This window comes from Silene latifolia, chromosome 8, assembly GCF_048544455.1.
Source record: "Silene latifolia isolate original U9 population chromosome 8, ASM4854445v1, whole genome shotgun sequence".
NCBI classification, from domain to species: domain Eukaryota; kingdom Viridiplantae; phylum Streptophyta; class Magnoliopsida; order Caryophyllales; family Caryophyllaceae; genus Silene; species Silene latifolia.
In genome coordinates, this window is record NC_133533.1 from 38,115,490 (window position 1) to 38,132,610 (window position 17,121).

Below are 17,121 nucleotides of genomic sequence, written 5' to 3' on the forward strand. Positions count from 1 at the left end.
GATTTTTTCTTTCTTCTACTCTTTATTTATCTGCCTGCATTTGGTTTTTCTTCGTAGTATGTAAATTTCCAAAATAATCAGCACTTAACCACAATCATTATTAATAGAGTATTTAATCAACATATTCGTGCTCCACACTAAATATTACAATTATGATATCTAATAGGGTGACCACACTTATTTACCCCTAATCGCCATAAAACGATTGAGCTAGATAGCCGTGTACCAAACTCGAACGAGAGTCATGGTGACTACAACAGCCAAAATAATGGAATACCAAAACTCCAACTCCATGAACACAGCTTTGACGATCATTGTTCCGACAATCCTAGCTCTTTTGTTCATCAAATTTATTAAAACCAAGCTAATTCAGAAAGATGGGCATAAAAATTATCCACCAATTGCAGGAACAATGTTCAATCAGTTACTTAATTTCAAGAGACTTCATCATTACATGACTGATCTTGCTACCAAACATAAAACTTACAGATTATTAAACCCTTTTAGAAATGAAATTTATACTTGTGATCCTCCTAATGTTGAGTATATCCTCAAGACCAACTTTGATAATTTTGGCAAGGTATCTATCATTTTTTTGTCTTTATTTATTTTGGTGACGATTACTTTATTTCCCTGCTCATAAATTTCTGAAAATTTCAGGGAGATTACATGTATGACATTATGAGTGATTTGCTGGGTGACGGGATTTTTGTAGTCGATGGCGATAAATGGAGAAGCCAAAGGAAAGTTTCTAGCTATGAGTTTTCAACTAGGAAGTTACGAGATTTTAGCAGCACAATTTTCCTTGAAAACGCTATAAAACTGGCTAATGTATTTGCAAATACTCTCAAGTCCGGTAACATCCTCGACATCCAAGTAAGGTTTTTCCACTCGTTGTAAAGAGAGTCTCGTAACACATTTTTAGTTTTACCTGGGTTCGAACTAGGTCTCTACGTCATGAATAAAATTTTTTAGTTTTTGGTACGGAATTACAATTTTTATTAAAAACCTCCATTTTATACTTTCTCCATTATGGTGAATTTTTTCATGTTTAGTTTTTAATTAAATTAAGATTAACTTGGTTTAATTTTTTTTTTTTTTTTTTTTTTTTTATTGGTATTGACCAGGAGTATCCCTACCGACAGCTGGGGCAATCTCCTTCGGGTACTGAAGGCAATTTAATGGGTTGACCCATCCCAAGTTTGACTTTTTCATTCGCAAGAGTCAGAAATCGAACCCCTAACCACTTGTTTAAGAGATGAGAGCCCTTACCATTCACACCAACCAACTTTTGGTAACTTGGTTTAACTTTTGTATGTAGGATTTGTTCATGAGATCAACTTTAGATTCAATATTTCAAGTAGCATTTGGAGTTGATTTGGATAGTACGTGTGGTTCAAATGAAGAAGGAAAGAGATTTACAAAAGCATTTGATGATGCTAGTGCTACTTCACTCTATCGTTTTGTTGATGTTTTTTGGCCGATTAAAAGGTTTCTCAACATCGGTTTGGAGGCTAAACTCAAGAACGACATTAGAATTGTTGATGACTTTGTATACAAGTTAATTATCAATACAACCGAGTTAATGAAAAACTCCCAAGGCACTCATTCAGTAAGTTCAAGCTTAATCTTAAATTGTATTTTCTCTGCTCTACTCATTTGTTTAATTTTAATTAAAATATTACTTATAGAAAAATATAAACGTTAATGTTGAACTTTTTTTCAAACTTATCTTATACTATTACCTGTTCGTCCCTGTTGAAATGTTTCGGTCTCGCTAAGTTCGAATAATCCTGGCTCCACTAGTGCTCACTTTCGAGAGTTTTTAAGACACTGGAATAAATGTTTTTATATTTACGCATTGTTTACATAATTTGTTGATGAATGGATATACACCCTTATATAATATATATATACCAAATTTCTAAAATTACTACCTTATAAAAAAGTTTCAAAAATTACCACCTTACAAAGCATATGTGTATAATTTGCTACCACAGTCACTTTCCGGTGTCTTAAAATTGAATATTCCGACACAATTTGAATTTTTCTTCTAAAACATAAAATTTCTAACCATAATACCCCTCTTCTAATATTTCCTTCTATTACCTCTTTACACCTTTTCTTCATCCATTCATCTTCTTCTTCTTCCTCTACAGCTCTACTTCTTCCTTCATTAAACCAATCTCATCAACGAAAAAAACTTACCAATTTATCATCAACTAAGTTGAATGTTTCAAATCCCACTATATAGACGCAAAATACCCTTTTTTATAATAAGTTCTTCCACTTTTACATACATATTCTCCACATTAAAGCAACCAAGTATTTACAATGTATCGCTTTTGGTTCATTAATCATTCTTACAATACAAACACCAATCAAATTCATATGGACAACAACGCTACTGCATTAAACAACAACAAAGTTAGGGTTCTAAGTCAAAGTTAGGTTTCTAATTAATTAAAGATTAGACTCAAAATTAGAGATTTAATTTAATTAATTAATATAAAATTTAATTTGGGTTGTTATTAATAAAACTAAAACACAGAATTAGGGTTCTAGTTTATTAGTTTGTTAAGTGTTGATGGTCGATTTGTTATCTTGATTTCTTGATTAGTAGATGATAAGATTGGTGGTTAAAGTTTGACTAAAGGAGATATGAAGAGAGGAGATATAAGTTGAAGAAAAGAAAAGTGTTTAGTTGTTTATTGGCATAATGTGGAGAAATGTGAAATACTTTAGTGAGGGTATTTTGGTCAATTCACATACTTTTATACCGGAAAGTGACTTTGGTAGCAAATTATACACACTTATGCTTTATAAGGTAGTAATTTTTGAAACTTTTTTTATAAGGTAGTAATTTTAGAAAAATGGTATATATAAGGGTGTATTTATTAATTTACCGGATGGATAATGCAGATGAAGAAAGATGACATATTGTCAAGATTTTTGCAGCAGAAAAACAATGAGCCAAAGTATCTGAGAGACATAATCTTGAACTTCGTGATAGCTGGCAGAGACACTACAGCAGCTACATTGTCATGGTTTATATACATGCTCTGCAAACATCCACAAGTGCAGGAGAAGGTGGCTGAAGAGATTAGCATGGAATGTGGTGGTAATTTTTTAGAATTTACTGCCAGTTTAAGAGAAGAGTCACTCGAAAGGTTGCATTATCTACACGCTGCTTTGACTGAGACACTCAGGCTCTATCCTGCACTTCCCGTGGTAAATTCTCAGTTTATCGCTTGACTAAGATAGAAATAACTTGGGCTTTTCAGTGGTTCTGCAAGTCCGAAAAAACTGAGCTAGCTGACCTTTATTACTTTATCCAACATCTAAATAGTTACTTATGTTAATACTTGTTGTCGAGTGGGAGCAACATAGAAAAAGTTGATCGTTGATATCGGAAACCAAATTGAAATCATTCGGTACGTGTATTCCCAGGATAGCAAGATATGCTTTTCAGATGATACACTGCCTGATGGATACAACGTGAAGAAAGGCGACATGGTGGTTTATCAACCCTACGTCATGGGAAGGATGCGTTTTATTTGGGGGGACGATGCTCAAGATTTTCGTCCTGAAAGATGGCTCAATGAAGATGGCATCTTCCAGCCACAAAGTCCCTTCAAATTCACCGCCTTCCAGGTAATAATTAATGGATAGTGATAGGGCGCCACCGGGTGACGCCCAAATTGGGTGTCACCCTCTCACAACAATTGTTTATTGAAGGGGTTCCCACTTACCCCATGTGAGAGGGTGGCTTAGTGACTTATGTTATACGTATCTTTAATATTTATGTCGGCGCTTTATAATAAGTTAATACTCCCTCCGTCCCGGTCATTTGTTGTCTTTTTCCATTTTAGGGTGTCTCAGTCATTTGTTGTCCTTTCTATTTTAAGAATGAACTTGATGAGTAATTTGATCATTCTTATTCAATTTGTTCCACTTGTCATTTAGTTATTGGCCTTTTCCTCATTCCTTGGTCTTTGTGCCAAAACGAAAGGACAACAATTGACCGGGACGGAGGGAGTATATGACTGTCTCACATTCTCACAAAACTACACTTATTGTAAACAGGCAGGCCCGCGAATATGCCTTGGGAAGGAATTTGCTTATAGGCAGATGAAGATTTTCTCGGCTGTCCTATTGAGCAAGTTTGTCTTCAAACTCGATGATGATGAGACCACTGTAAACTATAGAACAATGATTAGCCTTCACATTGATGGTGGCTTACATGTTCGAGTTCTTCCTCGAAAATAAGACAACTTTATATTTAACGTAGTTGCTCATTCATGTACGAGTTTTACTCATTCATGGACTTTTTTTCATTATTTTTCCTTCCCTTACCCTTATTCTAAAAACAAGAGAAAAAACAAATAACTCTGTTTTCTCATCCTATCAAAAGTTCAAAATCAATCAAAATTTGTATCAAATCAATCAATTATAAATCTAAAATCTCATGTTGATCAAAGTAATTGTTCTAACACATTAATTGTGCTTTAATTTTGTTTGTTCCAAGTTAAATAGTTGTTAATTAAATTGGTAATTGAGGAGATTAGGTTTTATTAAAATTAGGGTATGGGTGGTAAGGTGGTGGCAGGGTAGCGAGGGCGGCGATCTGGGTATGGAGGCGAGGGAGGATTGCGTGCAAAACGGCGAGGTCGAGGAGGGTGGGATCAGGCGGAGGTCGGTGGGGGAAGGGTGCGGGCCGAAAAGGGAGAGGGACAAAGGGTAGGTTTAGGAGAGTGAGTCTGGGTGAGTCGACCGTCGAGTATGAACGACGGTGCGCGGAGAGTGGTAGGGGCGGTGGTGCGCAAAAGAGGGGTGGTAAGGCACGGCAGAAGCGTGTCAGAGGCGGGTCTGGGTTCTAGGTTGGCGTTTAAGTCAAGTCGTGCTGGGGTCTAGGTGGGGTGAGGGATGGGTCTGGGTGGATGGCGGTCTGGCCGGCGGTGGTCAGGGGAGGGGGCGGTAAGGGTAGGAGGCAGTGAGGCGGTGGGTGGTTATTTGGTGTTGGTTGAGAGAAAAAAATGTAAGATAGAGGGTTGAAATAGGAGGGGTATAATAGTCATTTATGTACATGATTGAGTAAATCATGTCCATGAATGAGCATGACCCATATTTAAGTCCAAGTAAGAAAATTAAATAACTATATTAAATATTAATAATCTCTCTTGTATCTTATCTCCGATTCTCTTATTCTATGTAAAAAACAATGAGAATTGGATTATTTATTAAAGGAACAACCACATAGCCTATGTGACGCTCTTTGGTTAAAAGTCAACATCTCAAAGACAATTTTTAGTTTCCTGATTTTAAGGACCACGTTCGGGATGAGAATTAATTAAACATCATTGTTCATGGTTGATTTTACAATTGTTCATTTACAATTACTAAATTTCATCCAAGACGAATATGCTGAGAAAATAATCTCACAAAAAATACTGTATTATTCTTTGAAATTAATTAATTACTCCACCAAAAAAATAATATACCACAGAAAAATAAATAAATATGATTAACATCCCATAGAATAATAGATTAAATAAATAAATAAATATTCAGAGACCATACAACCCAAAAGAAACTAATCCGGATACGGAGTACAATATTTTTTTGTATCTAAGTTAAATTGGCTTAAAAAAAAAAGAATTTTTTTAAAAAGTAGAATATTTGCTAATCAAAAATTGAATGAGGTATAGATTTGAGAATAGAAATAAAATAAAAGGGGTGAAAAAAAAATAATCATACCACAACCAGAATGGAAAAAATTAACAAAGCTTAAATGATTTAAATAAATATTTTTCTACAAAATGCATATAGCAAATCTGAATTTTTTAAAAAATAGAATATTGTCATTAAAAAAAAATTTCAAAAGTAATAGACTTTTACATAAAAAAAAGATGAATAATCAAGCTTGGGAAAAAAATTAACTGAAAATAAATATTAAAAATGAATCACATTGCATGTAGAATAAAAAACACATCTAAATGGAATAAAGCAATCGAGATTGAGTAAAAAAAATTAAGACTATCATCAAACCTCAAATGGATGGGGTACTTAAATTTTATGATATAATGATATAATACTCGAAAATTGTTCAAATAAAGATGATTGACATCTATCATTTTAGTTATAATTGGATTGATTGAACAAGGTGAAGGAAGTGTTGGATTATGAATTAAAGTATTAGACTCAACTGGAAAAGGGGGGAGGGAGAGAATGAAACGGCATGATGAAAGAGTCATCTAATCTAGGGTTTGTTTGTAAATTAGACGAAGTATATATATATGGGCATGTGGTAGACAATTTTCACTTATTTAATGGGTCAATACATCATACATGAATCCAGTTTGTTCTTTCCAAAGGTTGTTGGACAACTTTCTGGAGTATATAAGTAATATAACTACAACCCATGTTATTTGATGATCCAACTCATGAGTTATACTTATGGATATATTAGTCCAATAAGCCCAAATTGTATGGTGCTCCATACAATTTGTATTAATGTAAAGAGTAAATTATCAATTACACCCACGTCAAATACACATTTTTACATTTACTTCCACGTCAAATTTTTTTATTAAATTACACCCAAGTTAATAGCTCAGTTTACAAATTGCACCCAATATCGGAATCCGGCCACTTTTCCGTCAAAATTCAATTTTTTTTTAAAAAAAATTGATTTTAGGACGATTTTGCCCTTCCTTCCTCCTTCTTCTTCTATGAACCCACCTTGTTTTTTCTCCTCATTCTCATCCATTCTTCTATATCTTTCTCCCTCATCTTCCCCAATTTAATTTAAAGACCTCCCCCTCCTCAAGGTAAGTCTCCCATTGTTTAATGCCAAGCAATTTATAAACATTACAAATAATGTCGGTTAATGCCAGACCATTATAAAACCCAGAAATTAGCAATCAATTCGAAAGTGCAATTGACCGGCGGAATTGGCCGGAAGTGCAATTGAAGTCAGACTTTTGTCTACGTACAACAACTAAAGATGGAGGTGTGGACCGATTACTCCAAAATCTGAATTATAATCAATATGTCTGTCATTTTCATTACGGAAGAGCGGATGGGGAAGTTTTTGGAATCAGATTGGTGTTTTGGGTCTATCAAAACCAAAAAGAGAATAAGTCATGCTTGCCCTTGTCCATTGTCCCTGACCCGGATGTTGACGAAGATGCAGTCGCTGTACCCGACAACCCACACCCATCAACGTCGTCAGTTTTTGTTGCCCCTCCTTCCTCCCCTCTGCCTGAATCAGACCCTCCTATAGGAACTCACTCACCTGTCGGTTTTCTAGCAGTTGCCCCGCTTTCTATGAATAGTATGTCCTGTCCAAGAGAGGCTCACATTTTTACGATTGGTCCCTATGCGCACGAGACACAGCTAGTCTCTCCTCCCGTCTTTTCTGCATTCACGACTGAACCATCTACCGCTGCTATTACCCCACCTCCAGAACCAGTGCAGTTTACCACGCCTTCCTCGCCTGAAGTAATGTTTATAAATTACTGAGAAAATGAAAGGGAAGCATAAAGAAGATAGAATAGATGCAGGGGCAAAATCGTCATTTTATTAATTTTTTCACCTGAAAATGGCCTTGGGTGCAAATTATAACCGGAGCTATTAATTTGGGTGTAATTTAAAAAAAAAATTTGACGTGGGAGTAAATGTAAAAATGTGTATTTGGCGTGGGTGTAATTGATAATTTACTCTAATGTAAATTGTATTGTAGTACTTCCTCCATTTTCCTATTTTCAGTGTTTTATTGCGGTCTTCAAGACGCCACTTTGATCATATTTTTCGATGTCTATATATTATTTTTTTTTCCTGAAATTTTTTTTCGTGAAAGATGTCTTGATATTAATTGTAAATGTTTTAGTTTATAAATAAATAGTTTTTATTTTCCAACTTATTGACGGTCAAAGTTCGGAAACAACTTTGACCTCCAAAAAGCAAATGAGGTGAAAATAGGAAAATGGAGAGAGTATAATTTATACTGAGTAATTTGTAAGGTTTGAGTAGGTTTAGCTTGAGACGGTCTTAATATAAGATGAAAAAATGATAATATTTTATAATAAAATGTGACTATTTAAGGACAAAATCTTATAACTAAAGTTGTTATTTTTTAGCAAAAATACTGATGGTAACAACTTTTTAAGAAATATTCAGACGAACATTAGTCACATATTTGTATGTCTTATTTTAAACGAAAAAAGTCCGTCTTAAACAAGAATTTGCTTAGGGTGTACCTCATTCATTTTAATTATTTGATTATTTTATATTCTGGTAAAATATTTTTTTTCAATCAACATTTTCAAAGGTAAATAAATGAAATCAACGAAAATAGTTTATAAACAATATTTTTTTCTAAATTACTTATACGTGCATTTTTAATATATGCATTATTATAAAATTTTGTTTAATATCAACATAGAAAATAAAGCGGGCACATGCAATTTATTGGGCTTACACTACAATTACATTTGGTCCAATTTCTCTTACGAATTATCATTTCGAATATTGCACGGGTTACGAGAACAAGAGCTAATTCAAGTGGTAAGAGCTTTCTTACCCACTATTAAATTGGGAGTTTGATTCTCACCCGCGACATAGTATGCTCAATTGAACCAAAAAAATAATTGCACGGGTTATAGTATTCTATTTATATTCTTAGATGATTGTAAATCCCGATATGCCAATAATTAATGATACAAGTTAGAATCAAATAAAACGCATAATAGTCATTGGTTTAATTTGTAACAATGTTGTTATTACTATTATCATTCATCATATTTTTTTTTTCGTTGAAAATCTTATATCAAATTATATTCGCATTAAGTAAAAATATTTAAAATATTAGTATTTTAAAAGCAACCCCGTGCATTTTTGCACGGATTTAAAACTAGTTGTTCATACAAAAATAGCCCATTTTAAGGGACACCAACTCTTAATGCACCCTCAGGAACAAATGTAAGGCAATTAGTATTTTCTTAGTCAGTAGTAGCCATACATTCTTTTCTTCATAGGTTACGATTACTTTCCGATGCTTCTGTGATGCAGTTTTTACCGAGTTTTGATAAAACCGATTCTGCACCGTACCATATTCATGATGTTTTTTAATTTTGGGGTGGAAATGCGCAATACATTCTCATACATGCCATGTGACAAGTACAATGTGAATTTATGGCGTGTAACCGTCTCTTGATTGTATATTGGCATGTAGTCATTTACGGACGTACGGTACAATTCGTACATGTTAGACGATCAACCCTACTAACTCTTTTGGAGTGTCAATAATTACGCCCTTTAAGGTTTCTAGTGTTTAGTTCACTCACTATATACGGAAGGAAAGTGTATCACGTGTAGGGATGTCACTGGGGCGGATATAAGTGGATATGGGCAGAGTTTACGGGTGTAGATACCTCATTTCTGCACCCCACGCAAGCCACCCGGTGATGATTGGGCCGCATGTTTGGTACACGGAACGATTTATGACAGTTCGTAAGTTTATCGTCAAGTGATAGCTCAAATACTTGTGTCTACCCCTTGGTCATCATATACACGCCATTACGGTCGTTTTGACAGTAATTAGAGTTCATTTGGAGTCCGGGTAAAAAACTGTCTTCATTTTCTAATAAACCGTTAAAATGCCGAGTCAGAATGTTCTGGAATGTTCCGGATATTTCTATTCCATATTTCAATTTTATATCCTTTTGGTAAAATATATCCCGAAAATTTTATTTTAAGGAATAAGGAAGTCGAGATCTACCGCAATTCCATAAAAGAAACGCGGAAATCTTTCTTCCGCAGGAGGAAACCTCTGGGGAAAGGATGCAGCACCTGCTGGCTGCTGCGCCTCTTCCAAGAGTCGCAGTGGCTGCTGCGCCTCTTCCCCAGCCCTTTTCTGCATATTTTCAGATCTTTTCGAGATTTGTTTCCAAAGTTTTAGCCATTCCATAATTCCTCCGTGTGATTAGTATAAATAGGGACCTTCGTTCAACATATTTCTCACGCGAGTGTCCGCCCTTCTCTTCTCCCTTTGCATTCTAAGACTGTGCTCTAAGCTTTTTGACGTCTACGTGCTTGATCAATCGACCACGTAAGCTCGTATCCTTCTGAGTACCAGTCACGTCTGCATGACCGACCAATTTGACCAACTACACTCAATTAATCAATCAATTTAATCTAAATCCTCTTACGAGGGCACTTTCATCATACATTCGAGTCGAGCAATCACTAAACGTTAACTTAGTTAATCTCGTTTCGTCGAACATGTAAGTCTGAGGGTGTAAATCCCATCTTTTATTATTGTACCAAGTAATGTAAGGTTCACGTCAAAAATATGCTTAAGAACGATTTCTAAAAACCCTTTTATCAAATTGTTTTTACGGATTAACTATAGGCAGACGTCGAGAAGAAACGCAAGAATCGCGCCTCTTGAAGAGTCGCAAAGATCTGCCGTGCCTCTTCCGTAGGCCGCCAGCTTCTCGCTTTTCTTTTTCTTCCTCGCCTCTCTGTTAATTCGTCTTCTTTTGTTTTCTTTTTCTTGTTTTCTTCTCTTTCATCCGCATATAATATTTGTAACACTTGTTCTTAACAATTTATCGCCTTAAATCCGACTTTTTTTTTTTTGGTAGAATGTGAATTCTCATTAAGCTCATCGAAAACAAATACAAGGGTACAATCATAATAGGACCTTATAAATTAGGAGGCCCTAAAGACACAAGCAGCTACCTCATTACACATCAGTCACTAACAAACAATCAATCCTCTAACAATTAACCAAGTTCGACTTCTAATAGTAACCTCAGTCCCAACAGCTTGCAGGCAAAATTTGATCATATTCTGTACTTGATGAAGGATCATGGCAGGTCTAGGGACCCTACTTTCATGTTTAGCAGTATTCCTGCTCATCCAGATAAGGTACACCAAACAAGCAAAACTGGCCATAATGATTTGTTTCTTCAGTAGGCTCTGAAATCTTCTGCGTAGTATGTTATCCAAAGAGTGAAAGGACCAAGTCACTCCTAGCCATTGCGTGACCAACTCCAAGCAGTGACTACTAAATTGACAATCAAAGAAAAGATGAGTTTGTGACTCCTGAGCAGTTGCACAGATGCAGCATACTCCATCAGAAACTACCTCAAACTTCATCAGTCTGATCTTAGTGAGTAATCTGTTCCTATCATATAACCAGGTAATAAAGTTAACCTTTGGGAGGCACACTCTGTTCCAGACTAGAGGTACCCAGCTAATCTTGTCCTTGGTACCCATCAAATAATCATAAGTCTTCTGTGTAGAGTAGGGGGAGAGGAGCCAAACCTGATAATCCAAACAAATCTTCAGTTTGTCTTTCACTTTACAAATTTGGCGCCACGCCCAACTAGAATTGATGTTAGGGGAATAAGCCCACCAATCCTGTTGCTTAATGTATAAGTGGTGAACCCACCTCACCCATAAGCTATCCTTCTTATTTGCAACCCCCCAGGTGTATTTGCCAATGCTTGTAATGTTACAAACAAGGCAATTGTTGATCCCCAGACCTCCATTAGATTTGGACTGACAGCAACTGTCCCAGGATACTGCAGGGACTCTGTGGTACCCATCCTTGCCAGACCACAAGTAGTTCCTGCAGATGCTGTCCACTTTGTGAATCACACCTTTAGGAATCAAATAAATTCTAGCCCAATAACAGTGAAGTTGAGACAAAACAGTCTTCACTAAGGTTAATCTTCCTGCATAACTCAGCTGTTTTGCAACCCAGCTGTGTATCCTAAGCACCATTTTGTCCACAAGTTTACTGCATTGATGGTTAGTAAGTCTCTTGTAAGAGATGTCCACACCCAAGTATCTAAAAGGGAAGCTGCCCTTTTTGAACCCAGAAATGCTAATAATTTGTGCTTCAGCTTCAGCAGTCATGCCATTCATATAGATGTCTGATTTAGTCTTGTTAATGGTAAGACCAGAAGCAATAGATAAAGTGTGGAGTGCCCTCATTAGGACCCTGACTGAATTTGTGTCACCTCTACTGAAGAGCAACAAGTCATCTGCAAAAGCTAAATGACATAGACCAAGTCCTCTACACATAGGGTGGAATCTAAAGTCAGGTCTAAGAGTCACCACATCAAGGATCCTGGTAAGATACTCAAGGCAAATAGTGAAGAGGAGGGGGGGATATTGGGTCCCCTTGCCTAAGCCCCCTACCTCCTTTGAAATACCCAAAATGAGAGCCATTGAGAGCCAATGTATAGTAAGGAGTGGTCACACATTGCATGATCCAAGTGACCATCTGATCAGGAACCTTCAGAGCAACAAGCATATCCTCCACAAAGCTCCATTCAATGGAATCATATGCCTTCTTAAGGTCAATCTTCATCATAGTCCTGGGAGAACAAATCCTTTTATTGTAAAGTCTCATCAAATCCTGACAAATGAGGACATTATCCACCATTTCCCTCCCATGAATGAAAGCACTTTGGTTAGGGCTTATGATATCAGGGAGTACCTTAGCCAGCCTAGAACAAATTACTTTAGAGATGCACTTGAACAAGACATTGCAACAAGCAATGGGCCGTTAGTCCATGACAGTCTCAGGGATTTCCTTCTTAGGGATAAGTGTCACCACTATAGCATTCATCTGTTTCAACAATTTACCAGTGACAAAGAATTCTTGAACAACCTGAATCACATCAGTTCCAACAATGTCATAAGCATCCCTGAAGAAGCCAGAAGTGTACCCATTAGGCCCTGGGGCCTTATCAATAGGAATAGACATTAGAGCATCCCTTATTTCATCCCCAGTAACCCTATGAATTAATCTAGCAGCTTGAATTTCATTAACACAGGCGCCTCTCCTCACAACCCCAAGATTAACCCTGAAAACCTCTTTAGAGCTTCCTAGCAGATCAGTGTAGTAGCCTAGGAAAGCATTCTCAATATCTTGATTATCAGATCAAGTGACACCATGGTGATCCTTAATGGTCAGAACCTTATTTTGAGCTCTCCTAGCTTTTATGGAACTATGAAAGTAATGGGAGTTCTCATCATTGCACTTCATCCAAAGAATTTTGGCCTTCTGGTTGAGAAACATATTTCTAGCCTTGTCCAGTTCTTTGAAAGAAGCGGATGCAGCTCTTTCCTCAGCCTGAAGGTTAATATTCGAAGGATCCTGATGAAGTCTCTTTTGAAGATCTTCAAGGACCAGCTGGGCTACCTTTGTGGTATTAAGGATGTCCCCAAACCCCTCTCTATTCAGCTGCCTGAGAGGGTGCTTGAGCAGTTTGAGTTTTTTGGCCACTTGGAACATCTTACACCCATGGATCCGTTGTTTCCAAATTGAAAGAACAGTAGCTTTGAATATTCCATATTTCCCCCACATATTAAAGTATTTGAAGCAATAATTAAACCTGGTAGTGTCCTCCCAGAGACTAATGATGCAAGGGCTGTGATCATAGTGTTCCTCAGGGAGGAAGGAAGCAATCCCTGAAGGCCCATTAGTCAACCAATGATCATTAGCAAGGACCCTATCAATTCTGCTAAAAACCCTATGATCCTCCTCCTGCTTGTTGTTCCATGTGAAATATGCACCTTGAGTGACCAGGTCATATAATCCACAGAAGTCAACACAATTTTGAAAATCTTGAGTCTCAGCAAGAGTGACATTAGACCCAATTCGTTCCCCAGCATGGAGCACATTAATGAAATCACCCATAATGAGCCAGGGACCAGTAACACTAGCTTTGCACTGATACAGAGATTGCCATAGTCCTGCTCTCTCACTGTCCTTATTAAACCCATAGACAATAGAACAGGTCCATGAGAAGCCAGTCAGTAAGTGAGCAATAGACCCATGAATCCCTTGCTAATCCTTCATCAGAAGATTAACATGAAAGAGCATAGGGTCCTAAAGGAGCCAGATCCTACCCCCTCATAAAGATCATTATTATTTAAGAAATGCCATCTATCCCCTAAACCATCTTGCACTTTATTAATATTGATTGATTTCACTTTAGTTTCCACTAGTCCAAATAAGCCTACTTTATTAATGTGCAAGAGACGTCTAACATCTCCTTGCTTATTCTTCTTATTCAGGCCACGAACGTTCCAAAATCCAATGCTAACCATTGATGTGTGATGAAGAAAGCCCCTTGCCCATGCTATTCAACAAATTCTTCCTTATGGAATAGCTTAGGACATCAACAAAGGTGGGGCCAGTAAGACTCCCTTCACCTCTCTTAGAGAACTTGTTTAGGATTCTGGCAGGGGTCAGGGAATTAAGTACAGAGCCTTGGTATGGCATTGGCGTAACAACCACATTAGGCTGCAGCACTGGTAAAGGTGCAACATCTCTGTTACTTGTTTCATTCTGACCACTTGCAGCAGGACCAGTAGGTTTAGCAGGAATAGCAACCTTGGGTTTCCAGACCTGCTGAACCTTTTTTGGCTGCTTCACTACTGGTTTCTTCTTACACAAGCCAGTTTCATGCCCTATACCATGACACACATTGCAGACAACCGGCTTCCATTCATAATGAACTGACTGTTTTTGGCAAACATCATTCTCATCAATGAATTCAACATAATCAGGCAACTGGTCTCCTATTTTCACCTCAACCAGATATCTGGCAAACCCTAGATATTCCTTATCCTTAGTGGCCTGATCACTGTAGAGAGGCTTTCCCACAAGACCAGCTATCTTAGGTAAAGCTAAACCCCAGTACTTAATGTCTAAATCGTGGAGACGGATCCAAACAGGTACTGAAACAGGCTTATCCTTAGAAATTTTCATGCCAGGGGTCCAATCTTTGACAATAAAGGGTTTATTATCAAAGAAAAGAGGTTCAGATTATAGAGCACGCTGTCTATCCTCCTTGTTCTTAAAGCGAATCAAACAAACACCATTAGGTTGAAAGGCAACAGTTGAAATCGATAAATCCTTCCAAATACGCCTAACAAACCCTCCTAAAACTTGACTCGGTGGATTAGCACCAAGGACAAAATAAGAAATCGCAGTCGACCAGTATTCTAGCTCAGGATTGACATCTGACGCATCAATTTTCAGAGAAGGAGTCTTACCAGTCACTGCAGATTTCCCCTTCCTACGATTACTAACCACCGTCCAGTCCTCCTCATCAGTAGATTTGTCCTCATTAATGGAGCTCAATTCTTTATCTAGGTTAAAAGCACGTAATTCAGCTGATTTCAAACATTCCGTCTCAGTTACTTGTGAATCAATTTCACAAGTTTTTGTATTATTTGCCGTAATAGTACTATTTTTTGAAGTATTTTTGATAATAGCAGATGAAATATTATTTTTGGTTGATTTTGTGGTACTACTCGGGGACGAAGCTCTCCTTGTTCTCGCCATTGCAGAAGGAACGCAGAAAAGCTTGCTAAAATCGCTTTATCTCTCTAATATTGATTTTTGATCTAACAACCTTAAATCCGACTTAAATCCTTTATAATCAATATTTGCGGGTTTTCGTCATCAAGTCAAACCCGGATTTTGGAGATTCGATTCGTTCATATCAAATCTCTGGAATTCGACTTTTGTATATGTTTTCATCTGTTTATCACGACTTTCGTATTGTTTCCGTCTTAATAGTTTAACCTAAATAACCCAAATTAATTTGTAATTAATTTCTAATTAGTCTTAATTCGTTCTAATTCGTTTTAATTCGTTTTTGCCGCTTTTATGACCATTCGTATGTTAATAATATCCTAAATCACTTTCATCCGAGTCAAATTGTGGACATGGGCCACAGGCCGGTCTGCGGGCGAGAGCCGCCTACCGCTCCGTAGTCACGGGCCACCTGCACGCCAAGCCAAATTGTGGACATGCGGCGGTCTTTTGAAAGCCACGCTCGGTGGCTTAGAAATGCTTTCGACCGAATCGCTTTAGATCGGTCGATTTCGTCTCGGTAAAGGTCTCGAAACGATACAGAGATGTTCGGAGTCGCCACAAGCATTTGTGGGATGCTTGGAACCCGTTCGAATCCACTTTATAACTAGGTCAATCAAAGCAAAAAGCGGTGTTTGACATAGGTACTAAAGATAAGGACTCGTCCCCCTTTTAGCATTCTATGCCTAAAATGACTCTCGTACGCCCTGGATAAGGCCATCCACTATCCAAAGGTTCTGAGTAAGGGGTGAGGGTACGTATTGGGAAGCCCTTTAATCGGACACCCAATACCGCCCGCGTTAGCGGCCTCTACTGATCGATCGTGGTTGTTTAAGTGCAAAAGTTGATAAAACGGTTTAAATGCATGAATGCGCATCCAAAAGTTTAACCTAACATGTGAAAGTTTTCTAAGTCGGTTTGTTTATCCACATAGCATGAAATTGATGTCAAAGTTGGATTTAGATTGATTTGCATGTGAAGACATCCATTTACCAAATTCAACATCCATTTACCAAATTCGGGTTATGATGCTTAACGCGATCCATTTATTTGAAAAAGTGTGTTTAATGACAAAGTGTAAAAACATAAACTTGTCAATCTGATCCGTCACGTATTCGGGTTAACCGTCATCGGGATCGTCCTAGACAAGTACAAAAATGGGACAGAACAGTGCCAGACGGCCCCATTGGGGCGCGAGCCTATTGGCGAGGGAAGGGGCTCTGCTCAGGTTTTAAAATATGAAAACATATGGCCTCTTGGAGCGCGAGTCAGACGACGACCCAAGGGGCGTCTCCTGGTTGTTAAAAAAAGGTTGTTTAAAACCGTTTTTTGAGATTAATGATTTGCAAGTATGATTTGCATGACTCGGAATAATTACTATTATGTTAGTAATATTCGTTGTCGGATTTGCAAGTTTGGAAAGCATATTAAAATGTGTAAAAGGAAAATGTTTGATTTGAACTAATTATGTTAAGTTCAATTATTTGCAATTAGTCAAGTTTGTCATCGTACTCGGATTAAACCGACATGGTATAAAGAACCAAGGATGATTATGAATTATGACTAATATGTTTGCAAATGTAAATAAATGAGAAAAATGATAAATAAAATAAAAGGGGGTTAAAATACCCTATAATTTGTAATTAACGAATAATATCATCGAGTCACGGAATAAACCGTCATGGTATAAGGAACCAAGGATGATTTTT

The 17,121-nt window shown here is 37.2% G+C and overlaps 1 protein-coding gene across 2 annotated transcripts; it reads left to right on the forward strand.

Annotated features, from left to right (window-relative positions):
• The first annotated feature begins 205 nt into the window (after nucleotides 1-205).
• On the forward strand, nucleotides 206-5,203 carry LOC141596742 (cytochrome P450 704C1-like). 2 transcript variants are annotated; one of them, XM_074416982.1, is made up of 7 exons: nucleotides 206-580; nucleotides 661-876; nucleotides 1,322-1,612; nucleotides 2,923-3,231; nucleotides 3,451-3,654; nucleotides 4,087-4,287; nucleotides 5,134-5,203. In XM_074416982.1, the coding sequence occupies exons 1-6, from the start codon at nucleotides 245-247 to the stop codon at nucleotides 4,267-4,269; spliced, it is 1,539 nt and encodes a 512-aa protein (XP_074273083.1). In that variant the 5' UTR covers nucleotides 206-244; the 3' UTR covers nucleotides 4,270-4,287; nucleotides 5,134-5,203. The 2 variants fall into 2 exon arrangements, with proteins under 2 accessions (XP_074273083.1, XP_074273084.1); XM_074416983.1 differs by lacking the exon at nucleotides 5,134-5,203 and having other exon boundaries at nucleotides 4,087-5,125.
• Nucleotides 5,204-17,121: the final 11,918 nt, after the last annotated feature.

Coding starts and splice junctions, on each gene's coding strand:
- LOC141596742 (XM_074416982.1), top strand. CDS start 245: ATGGTGACTACAACAGCCAAAATAATGGAATACCAAAACTCCAACTCC. Junction 581..660: donor ACTTTGATAATTTTGGCAAG/GTATCTATCATT, acceptor TGAAAATTTCAG/GGAGATTACATGTATGACAT. Junction 877..1,321: donor GTAACATCCTCGACATCCAA/GTAAGGTTTTTC, acceptor TTTTGTATGTAG/GATTTGTTCATGAGATCAAC.